We start from the raw sequence: 16602 nt of genomic DNA on the forward strand, positions 1-16602 counted from the left end.
AAAGAGAGTGAAAGAGAGTGAGAGAGAGAAAGTTGAGGGAACCACTAATGAATCTTCTTTTATTTCCTTTTCCGGAATTGTGGGTCAAGTTCTTACTTGATACAGCTGCTGTTTTCGAATATATTTAAGAGTCATGACAATCCCAAAATGGAAAATATAACTTGAATTTAATATTTTAAAATAACATATGCATTTTCAATTAATCAAAACTTTGTTTAAAAAATTACGAAACATGTCCAGTTGAATAATATTTCTATTCACACATTTAAACATTTTACTGCTGTATAAAAAATTGAATGGTAAAATTTGCAACTATTCGTAATGTTTCAGTTGGGCAGTTTCTACGGTAATGACGAGACAAAATTTAATCCCGAGTGAGGATGGTTCACGTATGATCCATGCTTTAATCCCTATGTGGGACATGTGTAATCACGAAAACGGAAGAGTGAGTTTGTTAGAATAGATGTTTTAATAGAGTGAACTCGCAGTGGATGAACAGTTTCTATATACGGCTATTTTCATTACAGATCACCACAGATTTCAATGCAACTACAAACTCCTGTGAATGCTATGCTCTGAGGGACTTCAAGAAAGGAGAGCAAATATTTATTAGTTACGGTCCCAGAACGAATTCCGATTTCTTTGTACATTCAGGATTCGTTTATATGGATAACAAACAGGTATATTGTTCTTCTTAATTTACCACGAATATTTTAATTTTATTTGTTTCCGAGACAATTATGTTATATTTTTTCATTGTCTTTTGTAGGATGGATTTAAATTACGACTTGGAATTAGTAAAGCGGATTCCCTTCAAAAGGAACGCATAGAATTATTAAATAAATTGGATCTACCGTCTGTAGGGGAATTCCTTTTGAAGCCCGGAACAGAACCTATTTCCGATTTATTGTTGGCATTTCTGAGAGTGTTCAGTTTGCGTAAACCGGAACTGACACATTGGATCCGGTCAGATCGTGTAAACGATTTGAAACACGTGGATTGTGCGCTAGAGACTGCTGTAGAGGAGAACGTCAGAAAATTTCTGCTTACTAGGCTGCAGCTGTTAATAGCTAATTATCCGACGACTCTGAAGGTGAAAGTGAAAGAAGATACCGGTTTAAGAAACACACAAAAAAAAAAAAACGCTGTAGCGGCGTGAAATGAGCGATTCTCGTGTTTTAATGCGTTTTTTTCTCTCTCCTTTGTCTTATAGGAAGATCTGCAACTGTTGGAAAGAACGTTACCGCAAATCAAGAAATTAGCCATTCAACTGAGGGTAACGGAGAAGAGAATACTTCAGGGTGCGCTCGAATACGTGGAACAGTGGATCAAAGCTTAACAAGCATTCACACAAGTGAATTTTACTCAATCAGAGTCAAATTTTTATTTTTACTTCTAAAAGAATTTCTTACAACTAAATAGTAATCTTTATGGTTTATGATTTCGAAACGCCGGGGAATTAAACGCAAATCGTTCGATTTTGCGAAGGACAGATAAAAAAAGGGGACAATGGTGTAAAATACATTAAAGTGTGTAAAACATTGAACAGACTATATATGTACGTGTATTAACAAGTATACAATGCAAAGTAATTGCGTGTTCTAAGATATCATCGTTCTTGTTTTCGAGAGATGTATATCTTAAGAGCATAAGCTGTTTTTTAAATTAATTAATATCGATGTTCTCTCTATGGACATTATATTTAGAACCGTGTATCGATCGAGTTCTAATCTCTGATCACAAGAATTAATAGATACAATACCTTTATTTCAGCTTTGATAAAAAAAAAAAAAAAAAGGGACATGTACAAACGAAATGTTAACTACTCATGAATATTTATTTTTCAAAGGAGATAGTTAAGAGATCTAATTCTTTATGTAAGCTATTGTGCGGTATTACACAGGCCTACGAAATCAGACTTACAAACGATTAATACGTCGTAAGATAATTATTGACAATTGTATCGAATTCTAACAGTATGCATAAAAGTAAGAAAAACAGAGAGTTCCAAATATTTCTCAACCATTAAAGTTGTATCGTATCATGTTTACCTCCAATATTTTATGTGATTGTATATTCAAGATGAAACTGAAGGCAGTACGCTTATATGGATGGTAACTATATATTTAAAGAAATAAAACATATATCGATGTATTTAAATAAAATTATATAAATCAATTCATTTGCATATAATAAAGATTGCTTTTTTCAATACATCGGAGCAAACATGATACAACCAAATGCAAATATCACGTTAACTTAACATTACATTTTCCTCTAATACAAAACACAGAAAATGTACGATGTGGTTGCATTACTTCGACAAGCCGCTAGAAAATTACCTTTACTATCTGATCAAAAAAGTTCCATGCAATGGAAGGAGGAATCATATGAGATACTTAAGTATATTTTTGAAAATATCATTCACTTTACGACAATATCAGTATCTCAAGTAGGTTAGTACGATTATTCTGTATATTACATGATTGCTAAAAAAATATACAAGTATACAAGGTGTTCACCGTAACGGTCTCCACGATTTTTTAGACACTTCCAATAATCTGACAAAAAAGGTATAAACAAAAATTAGTCAGCATTCAATCGGCCACAAATTGTAATAATAAAAAGTACCAGAACACTTTTTCTTCAATAAAGAAACAGGCTTGCCTTCACTTTTTCAAATAGCATCATTTTTTTTCTCTATCTGGTATTGTAGGTGTGGCATCGTGTCAAATTCAGTGATATCAGATAAAGTTGTTTTTCTTCGCCAATATACGACGCTAAATATCAACGCTTGTTTTTATTTGAAAATTATACTCGTAAATCCAATATGGATTATTCGTCGTCCAGAAATGCAGGTTCCGTCAGTTAATGGCACCGTTATTAATAACTTTAGATTCATCTGTGCACAGAATTTTATCCAATATTGCAATTTTATTTACAATTAACGTCTTATGAAATTCCTGTAAACGCTATTGAAGAACTTTGGGATGGGATAATACTATGGGAAGAACTATGGGATGCTGAACTGTGGCTTCGCGAAGTTTACTTGTTTCTACGCATCGAAATTTAATGAAAAGAGTAGATCTGACATCGTTGAATTTATATCGATGAAGAAAACTACCTATCAGATCGATAGAAAAAATTATATGGTACCATTTAAAAAAGTGACGATTATCTTGATTCTTTTATAGAAGAAAAAGTGTTTTGACAATTTAAATTATTGCAATTTGTTGTCGATGGAATACTGACTAATTTTTGTTTATAATTTTTTTGTCAGATTATCCGAAATGTCTAAAAAATCGTGGTGATTGTATATATTTATTCTTGGGAGAAAGCGAGATGAAACTGTAATGTGTAGTGGCTTATTTCAGAACTTTTTGATCAGATAAGATCGATTGTACTTATCGATAATTTATCAATTGTTTGTTGCCAGTCATATTTAATTGTATTTAATATGTGCAACAGTGTTACTGATTTATAGCAACAACGCATTTTATGGTTGCGGGTAAATTTTAGCGATATTTGTAGCTTTCAGATCTTCTACCGTTTTATAATTTTCATCTACTCGATGTGAAATTACGTTCTGTAATTCGACTTTGTCGTTTGCTAATGTTATATTACCGTTTCCACTAGCATAACTTGCGGATTCGTTTTTTAGTTCACGAAGTATTATTTCACTGACAGATTCTTCCTTTTGCTCTACATTATATTCGTCTTTTAATACCTCCTTCTTAACATTTTCAATGTCATGATCTTCCTGAAGATGCAAAACTAGCGAAGGTAAGGCGTAAAATATTTTGTCACAAAGATTGCACTGGAATGTCTTTCCATCTGTTGCCTGCAAACAGTGTTCATAATCTTTCATAAAACGATACGTTTGTCTATGTAACGCTAAATGCTTTTCATGATCCATAGCAAGAATAAATTCGTAAGAACAAATTGGACATTTTAAATTATGCTTTGTCCACATTGTATGTGCTTTTAATCGATGTAAACTGTCATAAACTTTACCACAAACAGGGCACTTCATACATTTATGATTATTTAGTGTTTCTCTGCTTTCATACAATCCACTACATTCCTTACATTGATAAGTTCTTTCTCTCTTGCATGCATGTTTAAACCAATGCTTTTCTAACTGTGGTAACAGATCAAATACTAATTTGCAAAAAGTACATACAAATCTTCCTCTATGATCTCTCTTCATAGTAAAGTTTGAAACTCTTATGTCCCAGTGTTTTTCAAAATTATTTTTGCGCATTAAATTTTCATTACAAAATTCGCATTGGTCTTGATGTTTAGATAAATGAGCAAATAACATGCCAGGTTCAGTGTTTGTGTAATTGCAAAAGGAACATACGAAAGTATCATTTTCCTTATACATATGAGAGTACAAGTGTTTTTGGAATGAATGTGAAGTAAAAAACATTGCACCACAGGCTGGGCATTTAAGGTAAGGTTTACCCCTTTCTGTATAATATAATGGCAAAGGTCTAAAATTTTGTAACCAGCCAACATTATCTTTGGAATCTGGAATATTTTGTTGATCCACAGAAGATTCTTCGTAGTCTACTTCTTCAATTGTTGGCACACGTTCATCTATGTCAGTAGAAATAATTGAATGTTCTTCCTCTTTTATTTCAACTATTGGTTCATGTTTGGGTAAGAGTTTTCTTAACAACAGCATTTTATTGTGTCGTTTCGAATGATGTCGCGACATAGATTTCTTACTAGTTAAAGAACGTTCATTGGATAATTTCTTTGTCATTATTGCATTATCTGACTCCAAATGAGTTGTTATTATTATATACTTTCTGTTATTAGGTACAGAAGTGACATATGATAAAGGTGAGTCAACTTTTAAATCATTCCAATCACTGACAGTGGATTCATTAGTGGTTTCAGAATCATTTTCAATGGATAAAAGCTCAGAAGATACATCATCATCTTCAGAATCAATATCATTGTCATCCTCTGCAGAAAGAAGCACAGTTCTCAATATTTCTCCACTTGCTATTGCAGGATATTTCTCTTTCTCATAATTATCTCTATCATTTCTCATTTCATTAGTTTCATCTTCCATTATGTTTTTTGAAAAATCTTTGCATTCCGAATCCACCAGCGTTAACATCTCTCACTTGTGAAAGTTGTATAATTCGTTCAAATGTTCACTACAACATAGAAGATAAAACGTTACGGCGATTAGAAACTGTTTATACGGAAAGCTCTTAAGGATGGAACATAACCTTGTTTTTTTTTTTGCACGTCAGATCTTCTGTGTTTATCATAGTCGGTTGTCAATAAACGGTAATTAAACTAAATCACTGAACCCTAGTTGCCTATGACTGGGCAAACAAAATGTACTCACATGTGGACATTTAGCGTGGCCTCTCCTTACTATGCTTTTTACGGTGCAAACATCGATTTGTATTTGCGTGGAATTCTTTAAAGATCTATTAGAAGACGGATACAAAAGAATATGTGTTACAACGAGAATCTGACCATTCTTTGATACTCTACGCGAAACTTATAATTCTCGAAGATTTCAATACTATTTGCACTTTAATAACTTTGATCAGCTGTTTTCTGATTACACAAAATTGACAGGACGTCTTACGATGCGCGTCCAACCGATGACCTGCCGCTGGTGACATGAAAAGTATCTCTCAACTCTTTGACTAAGAACTTTTACAGTATTCTATGTTACTTGTCTAAAATAAAAGGGTTTACTTAAAATATTTCACACATCTCTTTAAACGTAAAAATATGTTGTTGTTAGCCCAGAATAATTAATTCTTCTCCAGTAACAGAATAAAATATCGCGATTCTTTTTCACACGCAGAATATAAAGTTGAGAAACACTTTTACAAGACAGGACATATAACTGTACATACACAGATATACAATATAGGGGAATTCAGTGATTTATTAGACACGCAGGAGAAATTAAAATACTCTTAGGATGTGTAGCAGCTGTCTTCATACAACATTGTAAAGTTAAATTAATATATGAGATTATTATTTTGTATATTAAACACACGTGTGTGTGTGTGTGTGTGTGTGTGTGTACATGAGGTATAAGAAGAAATCGTAAAAGCAGTGTTAGAAACACTAAAAGTAACTGTAATCCTTAATCATTATTTTTCAGTCGTTACGAAACTAATTCTACGCTTCGACTATTTATAAGTCTAATAGCTTACACTCGTTAGTTTTACACTCATAAATTATTTGTCTTTTACTCATTATCTGTCATTCAGTTATGAAAAAATATAACAATTGGAATTTCTTTTTGCGAGATAACCATACTACAAGTTCTCCGTTAACCTTACAAGCTAACAAACACTGCAAAATGAAGTCTTTCAATGAACTGCATTCTAACAACCGCTTATCCTAACTGAAAATACTGAAACGTTGAACTTGAATCTCCTGTACTGCTGTGGAACCTCCCTTGAGAACGGTCCTCCTTTCAATCTTTACTCCGTTTCTTGTGCTCGTGTTCATGACCGTAGTCATGACCGTAGGGTGGAGGTGGTGGAGGAGCAGGAGGTGGGTGACCGTAACCGTGACCGTGACCGTATTCGTTGCTAAAACCGTGGCCAAAACCGTGGCCAAATACATGAACGAAGTGCGGGTGTAACGGGGGGCCGTGAAACGGCGGATAAAAGTGACCGCCGCCATAACCTCTGCCGTAGGGAACAGCTGGACCGGCAAATAGCTGGGGATGGACCGGAATCGGAACTGGAACCGGAACCGGTACTGGAAACACTTGTTTCACCGGAACTGGGTACGGTTGTTGTACTGGTATAGGCACTGGGTGCTTTACTGGCACTGGAATTGGCTATGAGATGAACAGATTGCTCAGTTGATTGTATACATGTAAACGCAGCCCTTTGGAATAATTTTCTTAAGACGAATAAGATTTTAAGGTTAATTCGTTACCTCGGGTACTGGAACGGGAACTGGAATCGTTTTATGGATGACCTTCTCGACTGGAACAGGAACGTGATATGGTTTTTCGATGTAAACTGGCTCTGGAACTGGAACAGGCCTCTCCAGGACCACGTGTTTGGTTATGTATACTGGAATCGTTTTCAAGTAATCAGTACTTCCAATCGGCAGAGGAATAGCCGGTACTTTGTCATACGGTAGATGCTCGTGTAATCTGTTAAGTGAAAAGAAAAACATTATGAGAATCATTGTTTTAGAAATTTCTAGTAAAATGTTCTTGAAATCGTATTAATATAAGTAAATTGCATTACTAATGATTTATAGGTTATATTACCCGCTGTGAGCTAAATCAAAAGGTGGAAACTTATGTCCTTTCCAAACGGGATCATGTAGCCATGGTTGCCCATGGCCGTACGCATGAGAATTTGGTATTCCAATCCATTCACCAGAATCAGAAATTCCCCGTTTACTTTGTTTTGTTTCTTCTGTTTTTGCAGCTAACGCGTATTCGCAGAAAAGTATCAGGAACAGCTAAAATTTAATATATTATTAAAATTTCGTGATCGAGTAAATTAAATTCATAAATTTTTCGAGATATGTATATGTAACATGAAAATAGAAACTATTAAAGAATTTTAATTTAATTCGTATTCTGTTGGTCAAATACCGGACAAATAGATCAACATGATCTTCATAGAAACGATCCCTTCTTAATTAAACCTTTTCTTTTTTCGACAATATCAATTTTTAATTAAATTCTCCAACGATGGCAATTTGATATACTTTGCTATTGCCATTAATTTAACGCGTCTATTTGTTATACAACGTTACGAATTCCTTGGGACAACGACTGCTCAAAAAAGTGACAATTGAACAAACGAGTTGGAATTCTGGTTAGTTTACTAATCAGCGACATATTATAGAAAGTATAAAAATGAAAGTAAATAATAAAAAAGAGAAAGATTTTTCTTCTTAAGGAATTTACAGTGCGATTTAATTATTGCTTCTTACCAAGATCATGGTCATTGTGGTCTGGTTGAGAAGAAACTGTTTGTGAGATTGTGAAAACGGTCGCTTTATATATTTACTGTCCGATGCGATAAATAGATCGATAGATCTAGATGGTCCTGGTCAAGTTCCCGGGTTTCATGGAATCAGGAACTCGACCTTGTTGATTGGCGAGTTTTGTTTTTCCGGAGAAGAAAGTGGTCAAGAGTTGTAACAAATCTGGTTTGTGTTTACACCATATTGGGGATTCCTATGTAATGCACTTGTATTTTTAGTCTAAATTAAAGAAATGTTACGGAAAACTCGACGAACGATTTTGTTTGATTTTCTAATTTATTTACATGCGTATCTATGTTTCGTTTCTAACTTTTTTTCGTAAATTTTTTGGTAAATTTGTTGGTAAATTGGCCCGTGTGTTCGAACGAGTCGTAGTTGAGATTAGAAACTTCGACAATCAAATTTTTTTTAAAACGTAAAATGATTACATTGGTACAGTAATCGGTAGATTTCATTTTTACAAGTGACTGCTTTTAATATACGCTTTACCATTTAAAAATTTTGAATCATTATCTTACCTTATGTTTCATTTCGAATCTCGTTACCTTTAAAATAAGATGTCTTCGCATACTTTCTTCGTAAATACAGTTTGTAGCTTAAAGATCGTAACGTAATTTAGTTTGTTTGAATTTACTCAACAATTAAGTTCTTAAATCTAACTAATTTTATTATCTACTAAACTCTTTGCATTTTTAAGTAATTTTATGATAATAAAAATGCTATAAGATAACTGTGTGTTATCAACTTATGGTAAGTACTTTTGCATATTCAAACTTTAGAAACAGTCGTGTTTAGTATTTGTGCCGTAGAAAAGATAGAAAATATATGTTGGTGGAACTAGTTTCTAGTATTGTCGACGTTGTACGAGTTTATACGGAGTAAAACAGCTGTAAATGCTATTGAAAACATTCGAAAGTGAAAGCTGCGATGTTGAAAATTTCATTGCCATGTTTTGTTTTCTTTGACAATGCAAATTCTGCTTTCTTTGACAATGCAAATTTTCTACTTCAGAATTTTCATCTGTGCTATCGTCCTCTGAATTAATTTAGTCTAGCTTAGATGCAATTTCCTCAATTCTCGAACCGTGTTGTAAGAATGTCGCGTAACACATTTTCTTTCACGGTCATTTATGTTTTATTACACGAATGTGCATAGTTTCTTCTACTGTACGTTATAGCAAACATTAATGTGACAATCTTGGACTTTAAAATTATAAATAAAATGTGAAACTTCCTTCCTTTTTCCCATTTATTCCAAACGAAAAAATTTTGCTTTGAGACCATTTAAATTACGTATAAAAATTTTAGAGAAGATAATTAGCTGGTCTATTTTACGTGGCCTACTCTCTATACACGCTCTTCGTCAATGAGTGATCACTTTTACAAACAGTATATACATATACGTTCTTCTAAGCGAAAGGGTTAAGAAAAAATCGTAGTATCCTTATACCTTCGTTTCGTAATCAAACGTAATATCTTTCCGTAGAGAAGGAAGTGGGCAAAGAAATTCCTCGAATCTAGGTAGGAGGAGGCAATTCGTGTCACGGTTGAAATCCGTAGGTGAACGCGTAGCATTCTTCGGGTTTGTGTAACGGCGAAGGTGTTCTGCCTTTACTCGGCCAACGAGATCAACGAAACCGGCTGATTCGTTTCTTGCACCAGGGCCGGTATTTTGTTTCCGTGTTGGCCGCATCCGCGAACTTTCTTAACTTTCATTTTCTAATACGTACGAACGAACCACTTCTAATGCTGGTCACTACCAGTCATTCATTATTCATCGTTATGAGCGCTGGTAAACGCATAACACATTCGTGCGTGTGTATCGCAGCCATGTCTCTAATGACGAAATACCTAATACCGGTGAATTTGGACGATAAGCTTGTACACGAGCAAGTGTTCATTAATCATCTTTACATTAGTCGTTCGATAATTTCGCGTCAAACATTATTACTTATTACCTACAATCAAGAATTCTTCGTGCAATCTTGGACACACCCCAGTACGTCCGAAACGTAAAACATTAAACGCCCATTCAGTGCAGGAAGAAATAATACGACTTTCCATATCACACAAGATCGAATCCATCCACAACAAACAAGAAATAGCCAGAAAACTAAAGCGAAAACACCCATTGGACTTATTAAATTTACCAACTATACAACCCGATAAATAACCTATAAATATCATGTAGATATCCCATGCATCCTACAGTGCTTGCCGTTAAATGTAACGCAAGACAAATGCTAGCGTTTATAATACAACTATTCGTAAATATTTGTCTAAATAGGAACAAATAATAAAGTGGAGCATAAAAAAAAAGAAACATTATTAGAGAAAATTTGGAGAGTAGAGTGTTCGGTCCAATAAGTTCGTGCCGCTTAGATCAAGATTTCAAACGTACACCAATTTTTTTTTTTTTTGGGCGAAGCTATTATGCCGTCACTATAAAATTTCTTCGGTTTCTCCATTGAAATATTTTCAACGTTACTTCTCATAGAGTTGATACTGTCCAATTTTTCACCCGCTGAAAGATGTACAGCACGAAATGTAATCCAGCGCGTTAATTTTTCGATAAATACAAATAAAGAATATCGCGTAAGAAATAACGTCGCCTAGCCTAGTAAACGTATACAGGCTAGTGTGGAATCGTGTCACGAGTCGGTACTCTAATTAATTTGAACGTTCACGTAGGCAATTTTCACCCACTTAGTCGTAACTCGATTATCTGAACTGGATCTCGAAAATGATATCGACACGATGGTAACGAACGTTTTAACACGAGGAGGAAGTAAGTGCATCGTGTGATGTTTCTCACTTGTCTTACGCGGCGGTGTCGCCGAATGAATATGGATGAATCGTTTTGGTGTATGAAAGAAAAGCAGTTGCACGAACGCTATTTGGCCATCGCACAGGATTGGTCGCAGCGAAAGTTCATTCAGTTCGGACAAGACAATGACGATACCTCTTCCTTCTCTAATGTGTCACTAGTAGATCCCCTATAAATACTTATGGAGGTCATCAATAGAGAGCAAACGCAGTTTTTCTACGGCGTCGTAGCTGCCAGCTAGGTTTCGAGGAGCCTCCTTCGAGTCAACCATGAAGTTCATTTTGGTATTCTTTCCAACATCTTTTTACCGTTTTTCTTCTTCTTTCGTTGTATCATTTACTTTGCACTTGTCGCGTTACTTGAAGTTACCACTTTTCTTCTGAATAGTGTCCAAGTTGTAATTTACGAATTAATAATCGAAGCAACGAGGAATTTCCGTGGCCTTTGTTCGGCTTTTATTTAGTGAAGTGTTGATTTGACGTCGATAAAGTGTCGGTCTTACTTGTTACAGTGTAATTTTTGTATTTTTGTTCTAATCAACGCGTAATTTATTATCTTGAAAGAAATGACGTATTTGTAAAATTGGATTGCCATTGTGAAAAGATGCCTTGTGTTTATTTGCAAAAAATCGAGCACAATTTCAACGTTCCAAATGATTTCCATTCTTTTTGATGACATTTCCTCCTGACGAATTTCATCTCTGAAAAATTATGGCAATTTTGCAAGAAAGGCATCGGATCAATTTGCAAACCTAATGAAAATAGTAAAGTAAAAATTTTGAAAAGGACACTTTGAAAGTGGTTCGACTAAAGAATACCGATTGACAGATTCTGCCACTACTCCTGGCAGCCAGTGCAGCAATCACCGCAAACAGACATGAGAAAAGTAAATCAGTCTTGTCGAAGAGACACGATAAAAGAGGCCTTTTGAATCTCGAGTATGGTCTGCCTCCTCCTGGACATTTGCATAGTCAACTTGAACCAGCACCCGTCTTCGAAGGTCATGTTCCTGAGTACGCAGGACATTTTGAAGCTGTACCAGCACCACCGCCTCTTCCGCTACCTGCAGCTCTAGCACACCCAGTTGGTGAGTGTATCCTCTTTATTCTACGTCTTTTACTGCTGAATTGTTATCGACACACACTCCCATTTCTTAATACCACAGTTAGACACCTTAAACTCGTTGTTACACTCCCAATTAGGTCGCCAATTTAATTTATTAGCGCTGCAAATTTAAGAGCTTACATTATCACCTCATTGTGTTTGTTTCATTTCAACGATAATACTATCACGTAAATAGGAACTCATCAAATTAATAAAATTACCTAAAAACTTACTTCCCTGTATACAGAAAATTTCCAATATAATTATATAAATCTCATTTCATCTGTTACTCAATACTCGCGCTGCATTATAATACACGTGCGTGATAGTTAAAGGGTTAAATAGAATTATCGCATTTCAGTCAATTCGCCCCTTAATTCTTTCCCAGTTAGAAGACTATAACCTGCAACTGTTCATTTCACATAGATCCAAGAATAATGCAATTTCACTTGAACATGCAGATTAACCAAAATCGAAGTTTACCAATTAAAACAAATTCCAGTTCCAGTAGTGCAACCTGTTGCTCCTCCAGTGGCAGTACCACTGCCGCAGCCTGTTCTTCCACATCCGGTTCCAGTGGCAGTTCCTGTGACCAAGCACGTGGCAGTGCCTGTAGCTGTAGATCGACCAGTTCCAGTACCATTCGCGGTTCCAGTCCCGAAACCGTATCCGGTCCACGTTGAGAAGGTGGTGCACGTCGACAGACCGGTACCGGTACCGATTGAAAAGCACGTTCACGTGCCGGTCGATCGTCCGGTGCCTGTTCCTGTTCCAGTACCGAAACCCTATCCCGTTCATTTCGAAAGGGTGGTCCATGTGGACAGACCATATCCTGTCCACGTTGCAGTCCCGTATCACGTTCCTAAACCTTATCCCGTACCAGTTGCCGTCCACGCTCACAAACACCACGGTTGGTTCAAGTAAGCCTGACGTTTGCCCGTTATTTTGCCAATGTTGAACTGAAATAACAGAATTTGATTCAGGTGTATGCGAACGTTTGGAAGAATTCTAAATTAGTACTACGAAAGAGTTATTTGGCAAGATTTGAAGAGTGTAAATTTGAACGGTACTTGAAGATTTAGAAGAGTATTTTAAGAGATTAAGGAAGTGAATTAAGAGAAAAAATTTGGTACTTTCAGAAGCAAAATTTTTCTTAAGGTTTCAGGTACGATGTAATGTTTAGAGGTTTATGGTGGTTACTTGAGTCAGATAGGTCTTGTTACAGTGTGTTTCTTTGTTACTTACTTTTTTAGATATTTTTATACTAATCTGTTTTAAGGATACGTTGTAACTAGTCGACTGTCGATGGATAGAGTAGGATTATACAATTGACACTGCCAAGTGTATACTTTGTGTTAGCAAAATTTTTAATATCTATGAAAAGAATTAATAATTACCTTGAAATACCATCTCGTTGTATTCCTCTTTCCTCTCGTTCTCATTTCTACCGATTCATTCTTCGAGGACGATAGACTCATTCTCACGTTCACAAAAATCAACAAAGTCACATATTTTCGAGCAATAGAAATTTGAGAAAAACATCATTTCTATGTCGTTTAATTGGAAAGAAAAATTGACGTAGCGATAGAAGGGGTTGAACGAGAATTATCGTAACTGAAAGAAAAATTTGGAAACGTTGATTATTTTCAACGCGAAGTACAATATCGTGAATTAATATGTACTTGAATGAAGTGCAATCGAGTGTCCTCGATATAGTACTACATCGTCGATACAGGTGTAATTTAAATAGATTAGTGTAAAGTCGCGCTTAAGGTGTTTCCACGTTAAACATAGTTATTACCAATCGCGTCACTGTTAAAGGTCAACTTTCCCACTCGATGTTCATTTTAAAACGTTCATTCCAATGTTTGTCCACAAGTTTAATATTGTAAACGACAAGTTACTTTCTGTTTCGTGACACCCCTCTATACTTAAACGTTGCATTTTAACCACACACTTTCGTTCTTCTTCACTCACAGAATTATAAATGCAGCATAAAAATTCAACGTTCAAAATATTTAACCACTCGCTAAAATACACTACCGGCCAAAAGTTTGGAATCGCCGAGCATTGCAATTTACACAAAAATCTCGAAAAAAAAGTCAGCGACCTTGAGAATTTTTTATCGTTCGAATCGATCGATATGAGATAAATTGATAAATGTAGAATCGAGGTAAACTTCAAATCTACAAAAAGTTAGCAGCAGATTTAATACCGATGAAAAGTGGGAGGTGATTCCAAAATTTGGCCGGTGGTATATATTTCAAGCATATTGTACATTCTATTCTAGCGTAACAGTGTAAAAATTACGAAAAGGCACTTCTGCCATTTTATCAAAAATTTACGAAATAAAATAGCAAAAAGTTTCTCATACCTTATTCTTTCGGTTTAACGATACGAAACTTTCTCGAGGAAATATTCGACGCGTGTTTTTCTCTATCGACAATCTTCCACGGTGAAGGTGTGAAAATCGTTGAAAATTTTCAAATTTGAAAATAGTAACTGTATTTAGTCTAATATCTCGAAAAATGATTAGAGACAGAGGTGTGGCGACCGCCACGGGGGGCCTAGGCCTGGCGACTCTTGGCCCTCGAGGCGAAGAGTCGAGAGACGTTTTCCAAACATCTGCGGGTTTCTTCGTCCTGGAGGACAAGAGTACCGCCTTGGCAATGCAGGCCCGCGCCTCCACTTCCTGGGACTTCCACAGGAAAAAGGGGCTACTTAAGGGAGCCCCGAAAAAGGCACGAGGTTTTAGCCGTGAACATTCTTACCACGTGCATCGTGTCGCCTACACTTTAAAATTAGCTCAAGCGTTATCGGGTTTAAATGAATATATTTTTGTTAAGCAACCTTAGTGTAATAATTATTCCTACACCACGTCACTTTCAAAGAGGAATAGCGTAATTCGACGAATTCTGAAAAATAAAAATTTGAAAAAAGTTTGAAACTAATATATTTGTTACCCCAGTATTTAAGAGCGATTTTCACTCCTTCAGTGTGGACGATTGTCGATATAAAAAAACACGTGTCAAATATGTTTTTAAGTATCATCGTATACTACAGTTTCGTCAATATCGGAGATTTCCACTTGGGGATGTTCCCTTGTGAGGTTTTTCCAGAGAATTCCGTTTTGTACTCGGCGATGCATGAATACTTGAGAATGACTACAGTTAGGTTCAATTTTTTTTCTTTAACCGAATCATAATGACGTTAAAGTTGGCAGTTCGAACGTGTTCCAGTAACAGATATCTATAGAATGCTCATATTTAATACATTCTTCTGCACTTTCGCGCTCGATAGACACTACACTTGACACCAAAGATCTTTAACCGAATCATAATGACGTTAAAGTTGGCAGTTCGAACGTGTTCCAGTAACAGATATCTATAGAACGCTCATATTTAATACATTCTTCTGCACTTTCGCGCTCGATAGACACTACACTTGACACCAAAGAACAGCGTAGTGTCTGAGGAATAAATCCATAACAGACGCGACAGAAAGAATTATATCTCTGACACCTGGAATCCGTATAGTCCGGTGAGAAATTCGAAGCTACGAATTCGACGTTGAAACTGATGAAGTTTGTATGTGATGTACGAAATTTTTCCCTTCGCTTTTTCACCGTTTCTCACGTTTTTTGAAGTGTGAAACGAAGAAGTCAATTTTCATGAATAAAAGAAAGCGCGGTAGTTTGACAGTGTTCTACGTAGAAGTTTTTCTTTCAGGAAGTACGTACTTCTCGGTGTTAAATCGTAACTGTGTATCGACAAATTTGTATATACGAAATTTAGATTAGAACCATGGATTGCACAAATATTTAACTTGTTAGCTGAATTTACGTTCGTATTTTACAAGAACCGAAATAAAGCAATCGGTTAGAGTCGGCTTTTACTGATTTCTAATCGTACACCGGAAGGATTTCATTTCTGTCTAAAAAGTTAATATGAAATGTTAGTAAGTATTTAATACACAATTGTTGTGCACGCAGTGGGTACAGAAATATCGTTATATACAGCTGTATCGTGGGTATGGTGATAAAACACAGTAAGTGAAAAAATGCTGGTTTTTCCTTTAAGAAGGAAAAGCATTTAAAAATTACCCCTTTACATACTGGTAATACACAGTAAGCCTTAATATAATAAATAAGGGATTTTAATGTAACAAATAAGGAATTTTAGTATAACAACTAAAGGATCTAAGTTTACTTGTTACAAAAATTACAACGCCTAGAAATAAGGGTTGCACAAATCTGGAAATCATCTACATTTTTCTACTCTAAGGAAAAAATCACCTTTTCATTAAACAAGACCTACGTTAACCAAATCTTGATCATTTTCCCTCTCAATACCCCACAAAGATACACATAAATTTAAGTCGTAATATAACAAATAAAGGATTTTACTATAACAACTAAAGAATCTAATTTTGCTTGTAACAAAAATTACAACGCCTAGAAATAAGGGTTGCACAAATCTGGAAATCACCTATATTTTTCTACTCTAAGGAAAAAATCACCTTTTCATTAAACAAGACCTACGTTAACCAAATCTTGATCATTTTCCCTCTCAATACCCCACAAAGATACACGTAAATTTCAGATTTGTTTAATTTCATTCTTCACGAGTTCCAATTTTTTCGACCAACAGTCCAATTA

At 35.4% G+C, this 16602-nt stretch overlaps 4 protein-coding genes across 6 annotated transcripts in view; 2 read left to right on the forward strand and 2 right to left on the reverse strand.

Annotated features, from left to right (window-relative positions):
• LOC108576895 (histone-lysine N-methyltransferase setd3) overlaps positions 1-1900 on the forward strand; it is a 15840-nt gene extending 13940 nt beyond the window's left edge. For 2 of the 3 annotated variants that reach the window (XM_017939962.1, XM_017939963.1), the window contains exons 5-8: positions 331-445; positions 528-680; positions 770-1093; positions 1214-1339. In XM_017939962.1, coding sequence (XP_017795451.1) covers positions 331-445; positions 528-680; positions 770-1093; positions 1214-1339 — 718 coding nt within the window. Of the gene's footprint in view, positions 1-330; positions 446-527; positions 681-769; positions 1094-1213 lie in introns of all 3 variants that reach the window. The other variant, XM_017939964.1, reaches the window with a different exon arrangement.
• Positions 1901-3311: 1411 nt separating this feature from the next.
• LOC108576881 (zinc finger protein ZFAT-like) lies at positions 3312-5134 on the reverse strand. Its single transcript, XM_017939944.1, has one exon. It carries the CDS (start codon positions 5132-5134, stop codon positions 3497-3499), a length of 1638 nt encoding a protein of 545 aa, XP_017795433.1. The 3' UTR covers positions 3312-3496.
• Positions 5135-6469: 1335 nt separating this feature from the next.
• Positions 6470-7977, reverse strand: LOC108576884 (WAS/WASL-interacting protein family member 3-like). Its single transcript, XM_017939947.1, has 4 exons — positions 7963-7977; positions 7286-7482; positions 6943-7165; positions 6470-6841 (listed from the first exon to the last, which is right to left on the reverse strand). The coding sequence occupies exons 1-4, from the start codon at positions 7975-7977 to the stop codon at positions 6470-6472; spliced, it is 807 nt and encodes a 268-aa protein (XP_017795436.1).
• A 3134-nt stretch (positions 7978-11111) lies between these two features.
• On the forward strand, positions 11112-12869 carry LOC108576879 (zinc finger protein 512B-like). Its single transcript, XM_017939942.1, has 4 exons — positions 11112-11126; positions 11265-11309; positions 11670-11928; positions 12424-12869. Exons 1-4 carry the CDS (start codon positions 11112-11114, stop codon positions 12867-12869), a joined length of 765 nt encoding a protein of 254 aa, XP_017795431.1.
• The last annotated feature ends 3733 nt before the right edge of the window (positions 12870-16602 follow it).

Source organism: Habropoda laboriosa, unplaced genomic scaffold (assembly GCF_001263275.1).
Source record: "Habropoda laboriosa isolate 0110345459 unplaced genomic scaffold, ASM126327v1 scaffold561, whole genome shotgun sequence".
Lineage (NCBI taxonomy): Eukaryota > Metazoa > Arthropoda > Insecta > Hymenoptera > Apidae > Habropoda > Habropoda laboriosa.